Source organism: Sus scrofa, chromosome 17, assembly GCF_054392235.1.
Source record: "Sus scrofa isolate SSC_HxYL_T2T_F1_AM1 chromosome 17, Sscrofa_HxYL_maternal_Yorkshire_Landrace_v2.0, whole genome shotgun sequence".
In the NCBI taxonomy this organism is placed as follows: domain Eukaryota; kingdom Metazoa; phylum Chordata; class Mammalia; order Artiodactyla; family Suidae; genus Sus; species Sus scrofa.
This window is the reverse complement of record NC_139399.1, coordinates 12,059,944-12,077,565: the sequence shown is the minus strand read 5'-3', so window position 1 is coordinate 12,077,565 and position 17,622 is coordinate 12,059,944. Positions and strand designations below refer to the sequence as shown.

Sequence of the window (17,622 nt, the reverse complement as noted above, 5' to 3'; positions counted from 1 at the left end):
AAAAAAGCAAATTACAGGGCAATATCACATTCCCAAACTCATTCTATGAGGCCACCATCACCCCAATACCAAAACTAAAGATTCTAGAAAAAAAAAAGCAAATTACGGGGCAATATCACATTCCCAAACTCATTCTATGAGGCCACCATCACCCCAATACCAAAACTAAAGATTCTAGAAAAAAAAAGCAAATTACGAGGCAATATCACATTCCCCAACTCATTCTATGAGGCCACCATCACCCCAATACCAAAACTAAAGATTCTAGAAAAGCAAATTACGGGGCAATATCACTGATGAACATAAACCCAAAAATCCTCAACAAAATACTAGCAAACTGCATAGTATATTATGATCAAGTGGATCTATCCCAGGGATGAAGGATGCTTCAATGTCTGCAAATCAATCAGTGTGATACACATTAATAAACTGAAGAATAAAAACCATAGGATCCTCTCAATAGATGCAGAAAAAGCTTTTGACAAAATCCAACACCCATTTCTGATAAAAACCAACCCGGAAGTGGGCATAGAGGGAAACTACCTCAACATGGTAAAATATGAAAAGCTGAAAGAATTCCCTCTCAGATCAGGAACAAGACAAGGACATCTGTTCTCACAACTTCTATTCATACAGTTTCAGAAGTCCTAGCTATGGAATCAGAGAAGTAAAAGAAATAAAAAGAATCCAAATTGGAAAGGAAGAAGTAAAACTATCACTGTTTGCAGATGACCTAGAAGATCCTAAAGATGTTACCAGAAAACTTAGAGCTCATCAATGAATTTGGCAAAGTCACGGGATACAAAACTAATACACAGAAGTCAATCGCATTTCTATATACGAACAACAAAAATCAGAAAGAGAAATTAGGCAAATAATCCCATTTACCATTGCATCAAAAAGTACAAAATACTTAGGAATAAACCTACCTAAAGAGACAAAAGACGGGAGTTCCCGTCATGGCTCAGTGGTTAACAAACTTGACTAGCATCCACGAGGACGTGGGTTTGATCCCTGTCCTCGCTCAGTGGGTTAAGGATCCAGCATTGCCAATAGCTATGATGCAGGTCACAGATACAGCTCAGATCGTGTGTTGCTTTGTCTGTGGCGTAGGTTGGTGGCTACAGCTCCAATTCGACCTCTAGCCTGGGAACTTCCATATGCTGTAAGTGTGGCCCTAAAGAGATGAAAAGACAAAAAAAAAAAAAAAAAAAAAAAAAAGACAAAAGACCTGTACTCTGAAAAGTGTAAGACACTACTGAAAGAAATCAAAGATGACACAAACACATGGAAAGACATACCATGCTCTTGGATTGTAAGAATTAATATTGTCAAAATGACTATACTACCCAAGGCAATCTGCAGAGTCAAAGCAATCCCTAACAAATTAACAAGGACATTTTTCACAGAACTCAAACAAAATATTTCAAAGTTTGTTTGGAAGCAAGAGACCCAGAATAGCCACAGCTATTCTGAGAAAGAAAAATGGAGCTGGAGGAGTCAGGATCCCTGAATTCAAACTATACCACAAAGCTCGTCATCAAAACCGTATGGTACTGGCACAAAAACATAAATATAGATCAGTGGAACAGGGTAGAGAGCCCAGAATCAAACCCACACACCTACAGTCAACTAATCTATGACAAAGGATCAAGAATATACAATGGAGGAAAGAGAGTCCCTTCAATAAGTGTTGCTTGGAAAACTGGACAGCTACATGTAAAAGAATGAAATTAGAACACTTCCTAACACCATACACAAAAATAAACTCAAAATGGGTTAATGACCTAAATATAAGACCAGATACTATAAAACTCTTAAGAGGAAAACATAGGCCAGACACTCTCTGACATAAACCACAGCAGCATCTTCTCAGATCCACCTCCTAGAGTAATGACAACAAAAATAAAAATAAACAAATGGGACCTAATTAAACTTAAAAGTTTCTGCACAGCAAAGGAAACCACAAACAAAAGGAAAGACAATCCACAGATTGGGAAACAATATTTGCAAATGAAGCGACTGACAAGGGATTAATCTCCAAAATATATCAACACCTCCTGCAGCTCAATACCAAAAAAAACCAAACAAACAACCCCATCAAAAAATGGGCAGTCCCAGGGGCAAGAGAAGTGAACCTGGTGCTCCTGGCAGCAAAGGAGAGCCTGGCCCAACTGGTAGTCAAGGCCCCCTGACCCTGCTGGAGAAGGCAAGTGAGGAGACCAAGATGAACCTGGACCTGCTGGCCCACCTGGACCCCCTGGCGAATGTTGTGGACTGGGCACTGCTGGAGAGCCTGGCAAAGCTGGAGAGTGAGGTATTTCCAGACCCCCTGGCACTGTTGGTCCTGCTGGCAAAGATGGAGAAGCTGGAGCTCAGGGACCCCCTGGACTTACTAACCCCACTCTAGATAAACCCAGTGAATAGGGTGTTCCTGGGGACCTTGGTGTTCCCGGCCCCTTTGGAGCAAGAGGTGAGAGAGGTTTCCCCAGCAAATGCGGTGAGCCTGATCCCCCTGGGTCCTGTTGGCTTCGCTGGTCCCCCTGGTACTGATGACCAACCTGGTGCTAAAGGTGATGCTGGTTCCCCTGGCCCCACTGGTACCATTGGTGTTCCTGGCCCCAAAGGTACTCATGGAAGTGCTGGTCCTCCTGGTGCTACATTTCACCATACACTGTTTAATCGCTAAGATGGCTGGGAAAATAATGTTAACCAGAGAGACATTGGCCTACAGCCCTCCCAACAGAAAAGTGACAGTTAGCCAGGTGTTTTGCTCCTTCCCTAGGCAGACCTATATCCTACCTCAGCAGGAAGTAGTTACTGAATGGTCTTCGCCCAATTTCCCCTTTAAGCATAAAGGGGTAAAACACTTGGAGGGAGGAATGATAGGGATGGAGTAGGCACAGGCAGTTTTAGAAGTCCCAATAAAGGACCACAGGAAATGAGGGAAACTTAGGGGACATTGGAAGATCACTGTAAGTAAATAAATTGCTCAAAAAAGCCATCAGAACAAGGCAGGCTTGCTTGACTAGTGGAAGTGTGAGAATTGCCTCAGGTCATTGGGTGGGGGATGGGATTAGGCCTGCATTCAGATTCAGATTCGGACCAAGGACAAGAGTTTGAGGACTGCCCTTCTGCTGATTTGAATACAAACCTTACTGGACACCAAGGAGGAGCTGCTATTTCCAGAAAGGAAGAGATGAGCTTTTCCAATCCCCACTCCCCTTGGAGGATAAAACTGTAGTCCACTGGATCCTCAGGGGCAGAGCTTCCTTGCCTGCCTGTTTGCATTTCTCACAAACGTCCTATCCTAATAAATGTATTTCTTGCCTATAAAAAAAAGGGGAGGGGCAGAAGATCTAAATAGACAATTCTCCAAAGAAGACATACAGATGGCTAAAAAACACATGAAAAGATATTCAACATCACTATTAGAGAAACGCAAGTCAAAACTACTATGAGGTACCACCTTACACCAGCCAGAATGGCCATCATCAAAAAGTCTGCAAACAATAAATGCTGGAGAGGATTGTGAACCTTCTTGCACTGGTGTTGGGAATGCAAACTGGTAAAACCACTATGGAAAACAGTATGGAGATGCTTTAGCAAACTCAAAATAGAATTACCATTTGATCCAGCAATCCCTCACCTGGGCACCTATCCAGAGAAAACCATGACTCAAAAAGATACATGTACTCCAATGTTCATTGGAGCACTATATACAACAGCTAAGACATGGAAGCAACCTAAATGTCCATCAACAGCGGAATGGATAAAAAAGATGTGGTACCTATACATATGGAATATTACTCAGCCATAAAAAGGAATGAAATAATGGAATTTGCAGGAACATGGATGGACTTAGAAATTATCATGCTAAGTGAAGTTAGGGAGTGAGACACCAACATCATATGCTATCACTTACATGTGGAATCTAAGAAAAGGATACAATGAACTTCTTAGCAGAACAGATACTGACACACAGACTTTGAAAAACTTATGATTTCCAAAGACGACAGGTTGGGAGTGGGGAGGATGGGCTATGGGTTTGGGATGGAAATGCTGTAAAATTGGGTTGTGATGATCACTGTAGAACTATCAATGTAATAAAATTCGTTCAGTTAAAAAAAAAGCTTTTCTCTTATGAAAAGCCAACACAGGTGAAGTCAGAAAATTCACTGACTTTTGTATTTAGATTTACTATTTATTAACAAAAATACTGTTTTAAATTTTAACATCGGGAATTTAGAGAGCATATCTTCATCTATCGACAAACCAATCAGATACTTATATTTGGAAAGTTAACATGAAAGTTTATGCTGCACTAGTTTAAGTGAAAAGCAGTTTTATCCATTACGTAAAATATTTATCTACCTTTATTAGTACCTTTAACTTTAAAAATAAACAATATATAAAAACAGCTGGTTTATTCTTTTGATTTATTGTATGTATTAAAAGTTACTTCCTTGAGATTGCACATTGGCAGGTTTGGTGTTGTAAAAACAAATTATGTTCGAAAAGAAAGGTTTATCATCCAGAAAGAAAGAGGAAAAATAGAGTCTTTCTATAGTTGAAATAGCAGTTTTTCAAAAAAAGTTGAAATGAAAAAAATCTAAACAAACCACTCTTTGATAAAGAAATGAGGCAATTTCAAATTAAAAATACAAATTTAAATGAAGTAATTTTTTAAAATATTGAAACTAGCTAAAATTACATGCATAGGTATTTAATCAATGAGAAGAATAGCGGTGGAACTTAAATATGATAGGATTTATCAACAATAAATAAACATTTTTAGTGCAAATAGTGCAGAAAATTTCTAAAGCAAAGATCACAGCAATCATTCTAATCTGTACAAAATCAGTTTCAGTGCTGTACACGATCTATATAGTACATCTATGAATTCAGCCACTGTGATGAAATGCCAATTTGCAAATCATAAATATATAAAATGTGCTTTGTTTCATGTCCCATTCCTCTCTTGGCAGTTCATGTTTTCAGGAAAATCTGAAAAGAAAGAAAATTAAAAACCTAAGATTTAATTTAAGATGATAAACTGAGATTTACCTATAAGATAACTTTACAATGAGGAAAAAGAGATGGGGAAAGGATTCCAGCATGTTCATATCAATAATTATCTCATATTTCTCAAGCTTGAGAAATGCATACTTGGTATTAAAAATCAACCCTTACCCTCAGGGATTAACAGTGCGATTTGTGAAATAAAACAATTCAATGTTGTCACTAATGTTAAGGACAACTAGATTGAGAAAAGGGGCAGATGAGTTAAAGCTAGAGATGAGAAAGGCTTGTCCCTTCCCTCTTTGTGACCTGCTCCCTTCTAAGGGAACCTCCCATGCTCCCTTCTCAATCTACTCCATCAGCCTAGCAGAGTGTGCAGAAGGCCACATGACCCCAATCTCCAGGGTAAACTGCTGAGGTCAGGATGGCCACCACCTATGCTGGGCCAATCTCTTTCCCAGGGATTTGTTGTTGAGATACTTGTCAGTCTCCATGGGATGCTTGAGCTGTCATAAGATCAGGTCCCTGGGCAGCAATGGTTGAACCACATGCAAGTGTAGCAAAGAAAGGCTCTTTGAAGAGCGAGTGAGAAAGCAGGAGAGTGAGAGACAGGGAAGAACAGCAGCCTCAGGAAGAGTCTGAGAAAGAGGAGGTGCTTTGGTTACTGATGGCCTTATGTTGTGCTTTCACTCCCAGGTAAGGATGTCCTTTCCTTTGTTTTGGTTCGCAACATTTCCCCACATTACTCAGTGACACAAGCTTTGACTTAAACTTGTTGGGCTGGGAGCTAGTACTTAGAAAAGTTGCAACCAAATCATTCCTAAAACAAGGATGGAAAAAGAAGAGTATCTTGAGACTGGGTGAGACCAAGAACAAAGACATGATGGTAGAAAAAAGAACATGATGGGAGAGAACATAAGGGGAAAATGGAAAATTAAAATGAATGATCTAAAATCAAGCCAGATTATAGAAAGCTTAAAACTAGAGAAAGAAATTTGGTGTTTATCATTGCTGGGGTTCACTGCAGGTTCTGGAGCAGAGAAATATTATCACAGAGTGGTATTTTAGGAAGATCATTTTGTCAGTGCTGTGCAGGAAGGAGAAACCCTAAAGTCAGGGGACTGGCCAGAAAGTTACTGGAATAATCCTGATGTGAGATGGAAAAGAGACGGAGTAGAAGTTCATTTTACAAGAAGAAATGACAAAGGAGCCTATGAGAAATATATCGACTAAGTGATATGGTATACTCCACATACCAGCTGAGAGAAAGGAACTAATTATAGCTTACAACTACACAAGTAGCTATCAAATGCTGGAGAAAAAAACTTCATGTAAGCCAATACCATACTGAGAAAACGTAGACAATTTCTACTGGTTATAAGCTTATGCATCTAACATTATGCTTAGTATACAATACAAAGAGTTCTACATGTTATATAGCACAATAGCTACAATGACAATATTATGCTTTAAGCTGGCTGAACAAACACACACTGGTGACAACACTTCATTAAAAATAAGTCATGCAATAGTGTTAAGACTCAAACCTTCCAAAATACAATTTACCTAGAGTGGAGCATGAAACTGGCTGTGCATTGCTATCACTTGTTGAAGCTTTTCTTCTTTGGCTCTTCTACAGTGGTAAATCTAGAAGATAAATTATTTAAAATACCAGTCATTTTGTCAATAATTTGCCTACTACTACCGACATTTGGATGGAAATCTAAGAATTTTTTAACTTGACATTATTTAAATTGTGAATGTCTAAGGTAGCACGGCGTTTAAGAATCAAAAAGAAATTAATTTTGTTTGGAAGATAATCTTTGCCTGTAAACTTCTAGAATGTAAAAAAAATTTCTGATCCTTTATATTAATTCTGATTATGTAAGTTCAAATATCTGTGTTTTAAAAATATAAAAGTAATTTCTACTGCTTTTAAACAGGAGGCTTAACAAATGAAAACTTTTGAGGTACAGTTATATAGTGCCATAGAACCATGGACCAGAAATCAATGTTTTACTGAGGCTATAACCATAGTCATTAATGTCTCTGAAATTCCGTTTTCTCCTATAGAAAAAGGGGGTGATCAAATCTGCCCCACTTTCCTTAACAGGATAGGAACATATATAGCAAATATATTTTATAAAGTTTATTAACAGGAGGTTATTTTTTAAATGTTTTGTTTCAGAGCAATTAAGTATATATGTAGGACTCCAACAAAGGACAAGATACTGCTAAGCGGATTGTAAAATTTTTTCTTTAAATATAACCAAAATATCAGAACAGAAACTATTCCCAGAATGTTCTCAGTATTTTAAAAACAAAACTTTTAAGTCTCTATAGATGACTCTCTTTCAACAACCTGTGAGACAGGTTATTTAGGAATATATTACAACAATTAAGACTAGACTAAAGCTAATTTACTAGCTTTACTACAGAATGATACAGATCCTATTGTTTCTGAAACAGAACTATTATGTGATTTACCTGCTTGTGTACTCACAACAAGCAGGTTTAAGTTATAGTAGGATGTTGCTATTATTCTCAACAGAGGCTCTTCAGTTTCCTCGCACGGCAATCAAAACTCCAGCTCAGTAATGTGCTAAGGTTCTTTTACTCATGAATATATGTAAGTAATTTGCTATTATGCTGTCACTTGTCCTCAACCGAAGAGTATTACATACTGTTCTTTTTTCCATGAAGCTACTGAGAAAATCATCTATATCAGTTTTTCCCTCCAAGAAATCTTCCGCAATATTATCAGATTCTTCCTCGGCTTCATGTGCAGCTACTTTCAATCTCGCCTGTAGGGCACTCGCACTACAGCTCTGAAAAATAAAATCAAGTATATTAGTTTCTAATGCTCAGAAAAACTCATTAGAGGGAAAGAAAATGGGGTAGAGATAAAGGTAGGGAGAAGCAATTCATTATATGTCTTATATAGCCTCTTTTTTGTTGGCCACGCCCACAGCATACAGAAGTTCCTGGACCAGGGATCAAACCCACACCACAGCTGTATCCAGAGCCACAGCAGTGACAATGCTGGATCCTTAACCTGCTGAGAGCCGTGGAAGTCCTTTTTTTAGTGGGGGTGGGGGGCGGAGGGTGGCAGCATGTAGTGTCTTTTTGAGGAAATCTGGTCCTACTCAAGTCCTCAACTTTCGGATATGGGGTGGATACCAAACACAACAGAAACCAACCCATTGGATGCAAACTCTCACTGTCTTCTCCTGAGGACTTAGGAATCAGATCACAGGGGCAGTCACCCTCTAAGATGATCCTCAATGATGTCCACCCTCCTGGTATTCCTGCTCTTGGATAATCCCCTCCCTGTGAGTGCAGGATGGACCTAGTGACTTGCTTCTAATGAACAGAATACAGCAAAGGTGATGGGATTAAATTTAAGCAAAGATGTGAAGAACTTGTACACTGAAAACTATAAAACACTTCTGAAAGAAACTGAAGAAGACATAAATAACTGGAAAGGCATCTTATGTTCATGGATTGGAAGACTTAATATTGTTAAGAAGACAATACTACCCAAAGTGATCTCCAGAGGCAAGATAATCCTTATTAAAATCCCAATAGCATTTTTTGCCAAAATATGAAAACCCAACCTAAAATTCATAAAGAATCTCAAGGGACCCTCAAATAGCCAAAACAACCTTGAAAAAAAAGAACAAAGAGGATTCATATTTCCTGATTTCAAAATTTGCTATAAAGCTACAATAATCAAAATGATATGGTACTGGCAGTAAGAAGAGACATATGGATCAATGAAAGAGCAAGCCCAGAAACATACTCTCATACATATATATGGTCAAATATTTTCAGAAGTGTGCTGAGATCATTCAATGGGGAAAGTATAGTTCTGGACATATGGTGCTAGGAAAACTGGATATCCATGTGCAGAATGAAGTTGGACCCTTACCCCATCTCAAAAAAATTAACTCAGAATGGATCAAAGACATAACTATAGGAACTAAAACTATTTTCAATAATAGTACCTTAGTGGGTGTGAGGCAGTATCTCATTGTGATACATCACATACAGGAATATAAAGGAATGTATCACTTTTCAATAATCTTTACCAATGCGGGTTACCTATCTTTACAAGTCTGGCTCACACAGATGTAATTTTGCTTATTACTATTATTTTAAGGTTAAACATCTTCTTTTTAACTTCATTTTTTTGTTTGTTTTTTGTTTTTTTGCCCTCCCTGCGACATGTGGAAGTTCCTAGCGAGGGATCAAACCATACTGTGGCAGTGACAACTCCTGTTGAGGATCCTTTTAAATGTTTCCATTTACTTATTCATTAAATATTTACTGAACACCTACTATGTGCCAAGCACTGGACCAGATACTGGGTATATGAGGGGTTGGAAACAGGACAGGTTCCTGCACCGATTGCACCAACAGTCTAGTGACGTGGTCTCCACACTTTACTCATCATCTTCAGAGGTTCTGTGTGAGCATATCCAGAGGTGATCTTCGGAATCAAGGATTTTTTAAAAATATTTCAAGAAGTCAGAATAACTGTTGTATCAGAATGTTTATTGGACCTTCATATTTCTCCTCTGTGAGGTGCCTATTCTTCCCTTTGCCTGGGTTTAAGGTTTCTTTGTGGACCACTGGCATTAATATTTGTCATATATGCTACAAATATTTGTTTCTTTTACTTTTGATTTTATGACCTGCAGTACATACAAAGTTTAAATTTATATATAATCAATTTTTTATTTTATGCTTCTGCCTATTTTAATAAAACCTACAAAAGATTTATTTCGGTACCATATTCTTAAAAAAAAAATCTACCTAACACTTATTCTACCTGGAGTATCTTTCTGTATACTGTGATATAGGCATCTAACTTTTTTCTAAATGGACTTCCAAAAATATAATTTATCAAATCCTCAATTTTTCTTAAACAATTACTCATATACACAAGTCTGTTTCTGAACTGCAGAAGCTGTTCCACAGAACTATTTTTCTCTTCCTGGGAAACTTCTCTTCTATTTTATATAAAGAGGTTTTGCAGTGTATTTTGATACTGGGAAAGGGAGGTTTTCCTCATAGATTTCTTTCTGCTCAAGCTCTTCCTGACTACTTTTACCAGTTTTTCAGAAGAATTTTAGAATAAATCTTTCTAAATTAAAAAAACAAAAAACAAAAACCTCTTAGAATTCTGATAGGAAGCATATTGCATTTTAAAATTATTTTGGGAAGAATGAAACCTTTATAATACCGTACTTCCAGTCCATGAATATTCTGTTACTACATTTCCTCAAGTTTTCTATTATGTCATTTTCAGTAAAGTTTCTTAACTTACTTTGTTGGGGTCAGTTCTAAATATTTTCCAGTTTTGTTGATACTGTAAATGAGTTTTCCTGTTCTACTTCATTTCGCATTCATTTTGCTAGATATCCAGAAGGTTTTTTGCTAGGATTTTTAATTGTTAGGTTTCAGTTAACAACTGTTTCATCTTTTCTTTTGTATTATACTTCTTTTCCTTTTGTCTTCCCACAGAAGCTTCCAAGCAATGTTAATAGCAGCAATATTGGGGCATCACTGTTTCATTCCTAACATTAAAGGGATCCTGGAAGTGTTTAGTCATTAAGTATGTCATTTGCTGTTGATTTCTAATATCTTTATTAAGTAATTAATTTTATCTTAGTTTACCATGAATTTATCTAAGGAATGATGATATTATTGTGAAAAGCTTCTTCAGCATATACTAAGCTCTAATGTGGACCTAAAAGTATTTCAGTTGATTCTCTCAGATTTTCTGGTTAAGACTGAGGGAGTACCGCTTCTATTGACTCCAGACTCTCATACTTTCTATTTCTATGACCTCAGGGATATTATTTAATATCCATGTGCCTCTTGTCTCTTGATTGGTAAAATGGAAAAACATTAACAATACGTACCCAATAGGGTTCTGGGTGCAAAAAATGGGCAATATATGTAAAAAGCTTACTTCAATGCAAAAGACAAAACAATTGCACAATGTTAACTATAATTTCATGTATTCTAAAGAATGATCATATTATCTGAAATCTATATAAATTTATATTCTCCTTTACCATCTCTTTTTGTTGTTTTATTTGTATTTTATGTTTTACTAATTTTGCTTTACCTTCCAGAATTCCTGATTTTAAAAGAAATAGAATATTATTAGCTATGATGTGGGTTACTGATATGAGATATAAATACTATATCCTCTTTCCTTTTTGTTTTTATTATTTTTCCCTTTTTTATTTTTAAAGGTTTATTTTTTTCAGACTCATAGGTTGAATTCTGTAAAATGCTTTTGATTTTTCACATAATTGGATTCCAAGCATAAAACCTATGATTTGCGATGAATTATACTTCATATTTTGCAATTTGCTAACATTTCATTTAAGATATCTATAAATAAGCTTACAAGTGAGTCTAAAATTTTGTTCTTAGCTTTTATAATAACACTCACAGAAGAGTTATTTATAGGGCTTTTTATATTTTTCTGTTTTGGAACCAAATGCTCTTGCACAAGCACAAATGGGTGACAAAGGGTCAAAACTGAGAGCTGTTTATCATGCCTCATGAACTCGGATACTTAATATATGCTTTCTGATAATAATGAATGTAAGAATGTGGCACAAGCACATTGAAATTAAAAATTCTTAGGTAAAGGAAGTGTGGTAAACAATCTTACCTCACTAAGTTCATGCTGCCTCTGCATCTTCTTTTCAAAAGTAGATTTCATTTGTGTAAGTAATTCATACTAAAAGAGAAAATAAAGATGCTGTTTAATTCTATATTAAAATTGTACAGGGAACCCGTGGAGGCGAACCCACAGATGATAATGATCTTTTGGGTTTGGAATGCCATTATTCACAAAGGAACCACAAAGAAATCACAATGCTCTTTCCTATGTCCTATTAAGAATGTCCAGCTAGGAGATGGGATTAGGATGGCAGAAAAGAACGACTGGAGCTCAACTTCTCTCCTAAAAACAACAAAATTCACAACTAAAGGCTGAGTAATCTTCACCCAAATGGACCGGAAACCTTAAAAAAGATATCCTACTCCAGAAGAAAAAGAGGAGGCCACATCAAGAGGTAGGAGGGGCAACTTCGTGATATAAACAACCCCATATCCCCCGGATGGGAAGCCCCACAGACTGGAAACTAACTGGTTCACAGAGACTCATCTACAGGAATGAGAGTTCTGAGCCCCACATCAAACTCTCATGTGTGGAGATCTGGCACTGGGAGAAAGAGCCCCTGGAGCATCTGGCATTGAAGGCCAGTGGGGCTTGTGCGCAGGAACTCCACAGGACTGGGGGAAATGGAGACCCCATTCTTTTCTGTTTTTTTTTGTCTTTTGTTGTTGTTGTTGTTGCTATTTCTTGGGCCGCTCCCGCGGCATATGGAGGTTCCCAGGCTAGGGGTCGAATCGGAGCTGTAGCCACCGGCCTACGCCAAAGCCACAGCAACGTGGGATCCGAGCCACGTCTGCAACCTACACCACAGCTCACGGCAACGCCGGATCGTTAACCCACTGAGCAAGGGCAGGGACCGAACCCGCAACCTCATGGTTCCCAGTCGGATTCGTTAACCACTGCGCCATGACGGGAACTCCAAGACCCCATTCTTAAAAGGCGCACACAGACTTTCATGTGCACTGGGTCCCAGGGAAGAGCGAGGTCTCCATAGGAACCTAGGTCAAACCTGACTGCAGTTCTTAGAGGACATCCTGGGAAAACAAAGGTGAATGTGTCTTGTGAGGAAAGGACATTGAAGGCAAAGCTCTCAGGAATGTTCAGCAGCTTGCCTTTCTCTGGAGGTGGCCATTTTGGGAAAATCTGGCCCCACCTATCAGTCAGCCTGAGAAGCCCCAGGGCAAACAATCCAGGTGGGATCACAGCCCTGCCCCTCAGTAAACAGGCTACCTAAAGACCCCTCAGGCACACAGCTGACTCTAACCCCATCCAGAGGCTAAGCCCCACCCACCAGAGGGATTAGAATCAGCCCCACCTACCAGTGGGCAGACATCAGCCCCTCCCATCAGGAAGCCTACAGCAAGCCCCCATACTGACTTCAGCCACAAGGGGGGCAGACACCAGAAGTAAGAGAGGCTACAGCTCCATTATCTATGAGAAGGTCACCACACCAAAAACCTATAAAAATGAAAAGACAGAGGAGTATAGCTCAGATGAGGAAGAAAGGAAAAATCCCAGAAAATCAGCTAAGTGTTCAGGAGATTCTTAGCCTCCAGGAAAAAGACTTTAGACTGTTGATGCTGAAGATGATGCAAGACATTGGAAATAAACTGGAGGCAAAGATGGATAACTTACAGGAAACACTGACCAAAGAGATACAAGAGAGAAAACTTCAACAAGAAGAGATGCAAAATACAATAACCGAAATCAAAAATGCACTAGAAGCAGCTAAGAGCAGAATACAGGAGGCAGAAGAATTTATAAGTGAGGTGGAGGACAGATTAGTGGAAATTACGGATGCAGAACAGAAAAGAGAAAAAAGATCAAAAACAAATGAAGAGAGTCTCAGAGAACTCTGGGGCAACACGAAACACAACAACATCCGTATTACAGGGGTGCCAGAAGGACAAGGGAGAGAGAAGGGGACAGAAAAAATATTCCAAGAGATAATAGCCAAAAACTTCCCTCACATGGGAAAGGAATCACTCACTCAAATCCAGGAAGCACAACGAGTACCATATAAAATAAACCCAAGGAGGAAGACACCGAGACACATATTAATCAAATTGACCAAAATTAAAGACAAAGAGAAAATCTTGAAAGCAGCTAGGGAAAAAAAACAAAGTAACATACAAGGGAACCCCAATAAGGTTATCAGCAGATTTTTCAGCAGAAACTCTGAAGGCCAGGAGGGAATGGCATGATATACTTAATGTGATGAAAGGAAAAAACCTCCAACCAAGATTACTCGACCCAGCAAGGCTCTCATTCAGATTTGAAGGAGACATCAAAACCTTCACAGATAAGCAAAAGCTGAGAGAATTCAGCAACACTAAACCAGCCTTACAACAAATACTAAAGAAATTTCTCTAGGCAGAAAAGAAAAGACAGCAACAGGAAACAAAAATTCCACAAATGACAAGGCTCACCAGTAAAGGTATACATACAGTGAAGATACGAAATCATCCATGCACAATTATACCACCAAAATTAGAAATCATGAGAAGAGGTGGGTACAAATGCAGGACGCTGGAGATGAACTTGCAACTAAGAGAACAACTTAAAACAATCTCATATATATATAGACTCTTATATCAAAACTTCAGAATAACTGCAAACCAAAAATCTACAATTGATACACAAAGAAAAATCAAATACAACACTATAAAGATAGTCATCAAACCAGAAGAGGAGAGAACAAGAGAAGAAGGAAAGAAAAAAGAGCAACCAAAACAAATCCAAAGCAATTAATAAAATGGCAATAAGAACATACATATCAAAAATTACCTAAAATGTGAATGGACTAAATGCCCCAACCAAAAGACACAGACTAGCTGAGTGGATACACAAACCAGATCCATATATATGTTGTCTTCAAGAGACCCACGTCACTTCTAGGGACACATACAAATTGAAAGTGAGAGGATGGAAGAAAATATTCTATGCAAACAGAAATCAAAAGAAAGGTGGAGTAGCAATCCTCATATCAGACAAAACACACATCAAAATGAAGACTATTTTAAGGGACAAAGAAGGACATTACATAATGATCAATCCAAGAAGATATAATAATTATAAATATCTATGCAGCCAACATAGGTTCACCACAATATATAAGGAAACTGCTAACGACCTTAAAAGGACAAAGCAACCTTAACACAATCATAGTGGGGGACTTTTAACACCACACTTACAGCAATGGACACATCAATCAGAAAGAAAATCAATAAGGAAACACAGGCTCTGAATGAAGCATTAAACCAGATGGACTTAATAGATATTTATAGGACATTCCATCCACAAGTAATAGAATACACATTCTTCTCAAGTGCATATGGAACATTCTCTAAGATGGATCACATCCTGGGCTACACATCTAACCTTGGTAACTTTAAGAAAACTGAAATCATATCAAACATCCTTTCTGACCACACCACTATCTGACTGGAAATCAACATCAAGAAAAAATCTGCAAAAAACACAAACACGTGGAGACCAAACAACACGCTACTAAGCAACCAATGGATTACTGAAGAAGTCAAAGAGGCAATTAAAAAATACCTATAAGCAAATGACAGCAAAGATAAACACTCCAAAACCTATGGGATGCAGCAAAAGCCATTCTAAGAGGAAAGTTTATAGCAATACAAGTCCACCTCACGAAACAAGAAAAAGCTCAAACAAACAAGCTAACTTTACATCTAAAGCAGCTCAAGAGAGAAAAAGAGACAAGACCTAAAGTGAGTAGAAGTAAAGAAATCATAAAGATCAAAACAGAAATCAATGAAACAGAAACAAAGAAAACCACAGAAAAGATCAATGAAACAAAAAGCTGATTCTTTGAAAAGATCAACAAAATTGATAAACCCCTAGCCAGACTTATCAAGGAAAAGAGAGAGGACACAAATCAATAAAATTAGAAATGAAAAAGGAGCAGCAACAATGGACATCACAGAATAAAGGATCATATGAGACTACTATATGCAACCATATGCCAATAAAATGGAAAACCTAGAAGAAATGGACATATTCTAAGAAAACTACAATTTTCCAAGACTACATTAAGATGAAATAGAAAAGATGAATGGACCCATTACCAAAACTGAAATTGAAAGTGTGATTAAAAACCTTCCAACAGGAGTTCCCATCGTGGGTCAGTGATTAACGAATCCAACTAGGAACCATGAGGTTGCGGGTTCAAACCCTGCCTTGCTCAGTGGGTTAAGGATCCAGCATTGATGTGAGCTGTGGTGTAGGTTGCAGATGCTGCTCAGATCCCACGTTGCTGTGGCTCTGGCATAGGCTGGCGGCTACAGCTCCTATTAGACCCCTAGCCTGGGAACCTCCATATGCCACGTGAGTGGCCCTAGAAATGCCAAAAAGACAAAAAATAAAAAATAAATAAATAAAAAACTTCCAACAAACAAAAGTCCAGGACCAGATGGCTTCACAGGCAAATTATATCAAACATTTAGAGGAGAGTTAACACCTCTCCTTCTGAAACTATTTCAAAAAATCACAGAGGAAGGGACACTCCCAAACTCATTCTATGAGGCCACCATCATCCTGATAGCAAAACCAGACAAAGATACCACAAAAAAAAGAAAACTACAGGCCAATTTCACTGATGAACATCAATGCAAAAATCCTCAACAAAATACTAGCAAACCACATCCAACAATACACTAAAAGGATTATACATCATGATCAAGTGGGATTTATCCCAGGGATGCAAGGGTTCTTCAATAGCCACAAATTCAACAGTGTGATATACCACATTAACAAACTGAAGAACAAAAACCATGTGATTCTCTCAATAGACACGGAAAAAGCCTTTGATAAAATCCAACACCCATTTCTGATAAAAACCCTTCAGAAAGTGGGCCTAACAGGAACCTACCTCAACATCATAAAGGCCATATATGACAAACCCACAGCGAACATCATTCTCAATGGTGAAAAGCTGAAAGAATTCCCTCTGAGATCAGGAACAAGACAAGGATGTCCACTCTCGCCACTACACTTCAACATAGTCTTGGAAGTCCTAGCCACAGCAATCAGATAAGTAAAAGAAATAAAAGGAATCCAAATTTCAAAGGAAGAAGTAAAACTATCTCTATTTGCAAATGACATGATACTATACCTAGAGTATCCTCAAGACTCTACCAGAAAACTGTTAGAGCTCATCCATGAATTTGGCAAAGTCACAGGATACAAAATTAACACACAGAAATCGATGGCATTTCTATATACTAACAATGAAAGAGAAGAAAAGGAAATTACAGAAGCAATCCCGTTTACCACCGCATCCAAAAGAATAAAATACCTAGGAGTAAACCTACCTAAAGAGACAAAAGACCTGTACTCTGAAAACTACAAGCCACTGATGAAAGAAATCAAAGATGACACAAATAGATGGAGAGGTATACCATGCTCGTGGATTCGAAGAGTTAATATTATCAAAATGACTATACTACCTAAGGCAATCTACAGATGCAATACAATCCCTATCAAATTACCAAGGACATTTTTCACACAACTCGAACAAAATATTTTAAAGTTTGTTTGGAAGCACAAAAGACCCAGAAGAGCCAAAGACATCCTGAAAAAGAAAGACAGAGATGGAGGAATCAGGCTCCCAGACTTCAGACTATACTACAAAGCAACAGTCATCAAAACCAAATGGTAGTGGCACAAATAAAGAAAAATAGATCAGTGAAACAGGATAGGAAGCCCAGAATTAAACCCACACACCTACAGTCAACTCATCTAGGACAAAAGAGGCAAGGATATACAATGGAGAAAGGACAGCTTGTTCAATAAGTGGTGCTGGCAAAACTGGATAGCCACATGGAAAAGGATGAAATTAGAACACTCCCTAACACCATACACAA

The 17,622-nt window shown here is 38.0% G+C and overlaps 1 protein-coding gene across 12 annotated transcripts in view; it reads right to left on the bottom strand.

Moving 5' to 3' along the window:
- Positions 1–17,622, bottom strand: part of VPS37A (VPS37A subunit of ESCRT-I) — a 66,308-nt gene that overhangs the window by 22,926 nt on the left and 25,760 nt on the right. For 4 of the 12 annotated variants that reach the window (XR_014831772.1, XR_014831776.1, XR_014831774.1 and 1 more), the window contains 4 exons: positions 11,720–11,788; positions 7,510–7,850; positions 6,589–6,669; positions 4,423–5,007 (listed from right to left, as the gene is read on the bottom strand). Coding sequence is in view for 7 of the 12 variants with exons in the window: in XM_085002791.1 (XP_084858917.1) it covers positions 6,589–6,669; positions 7,707–7,850; positions 11,720–11,788 (294 nt within the window). In the remaining 5 variants the exon portion in view is untranslated. 12 annotated transcript variants of the gene reach the window in all.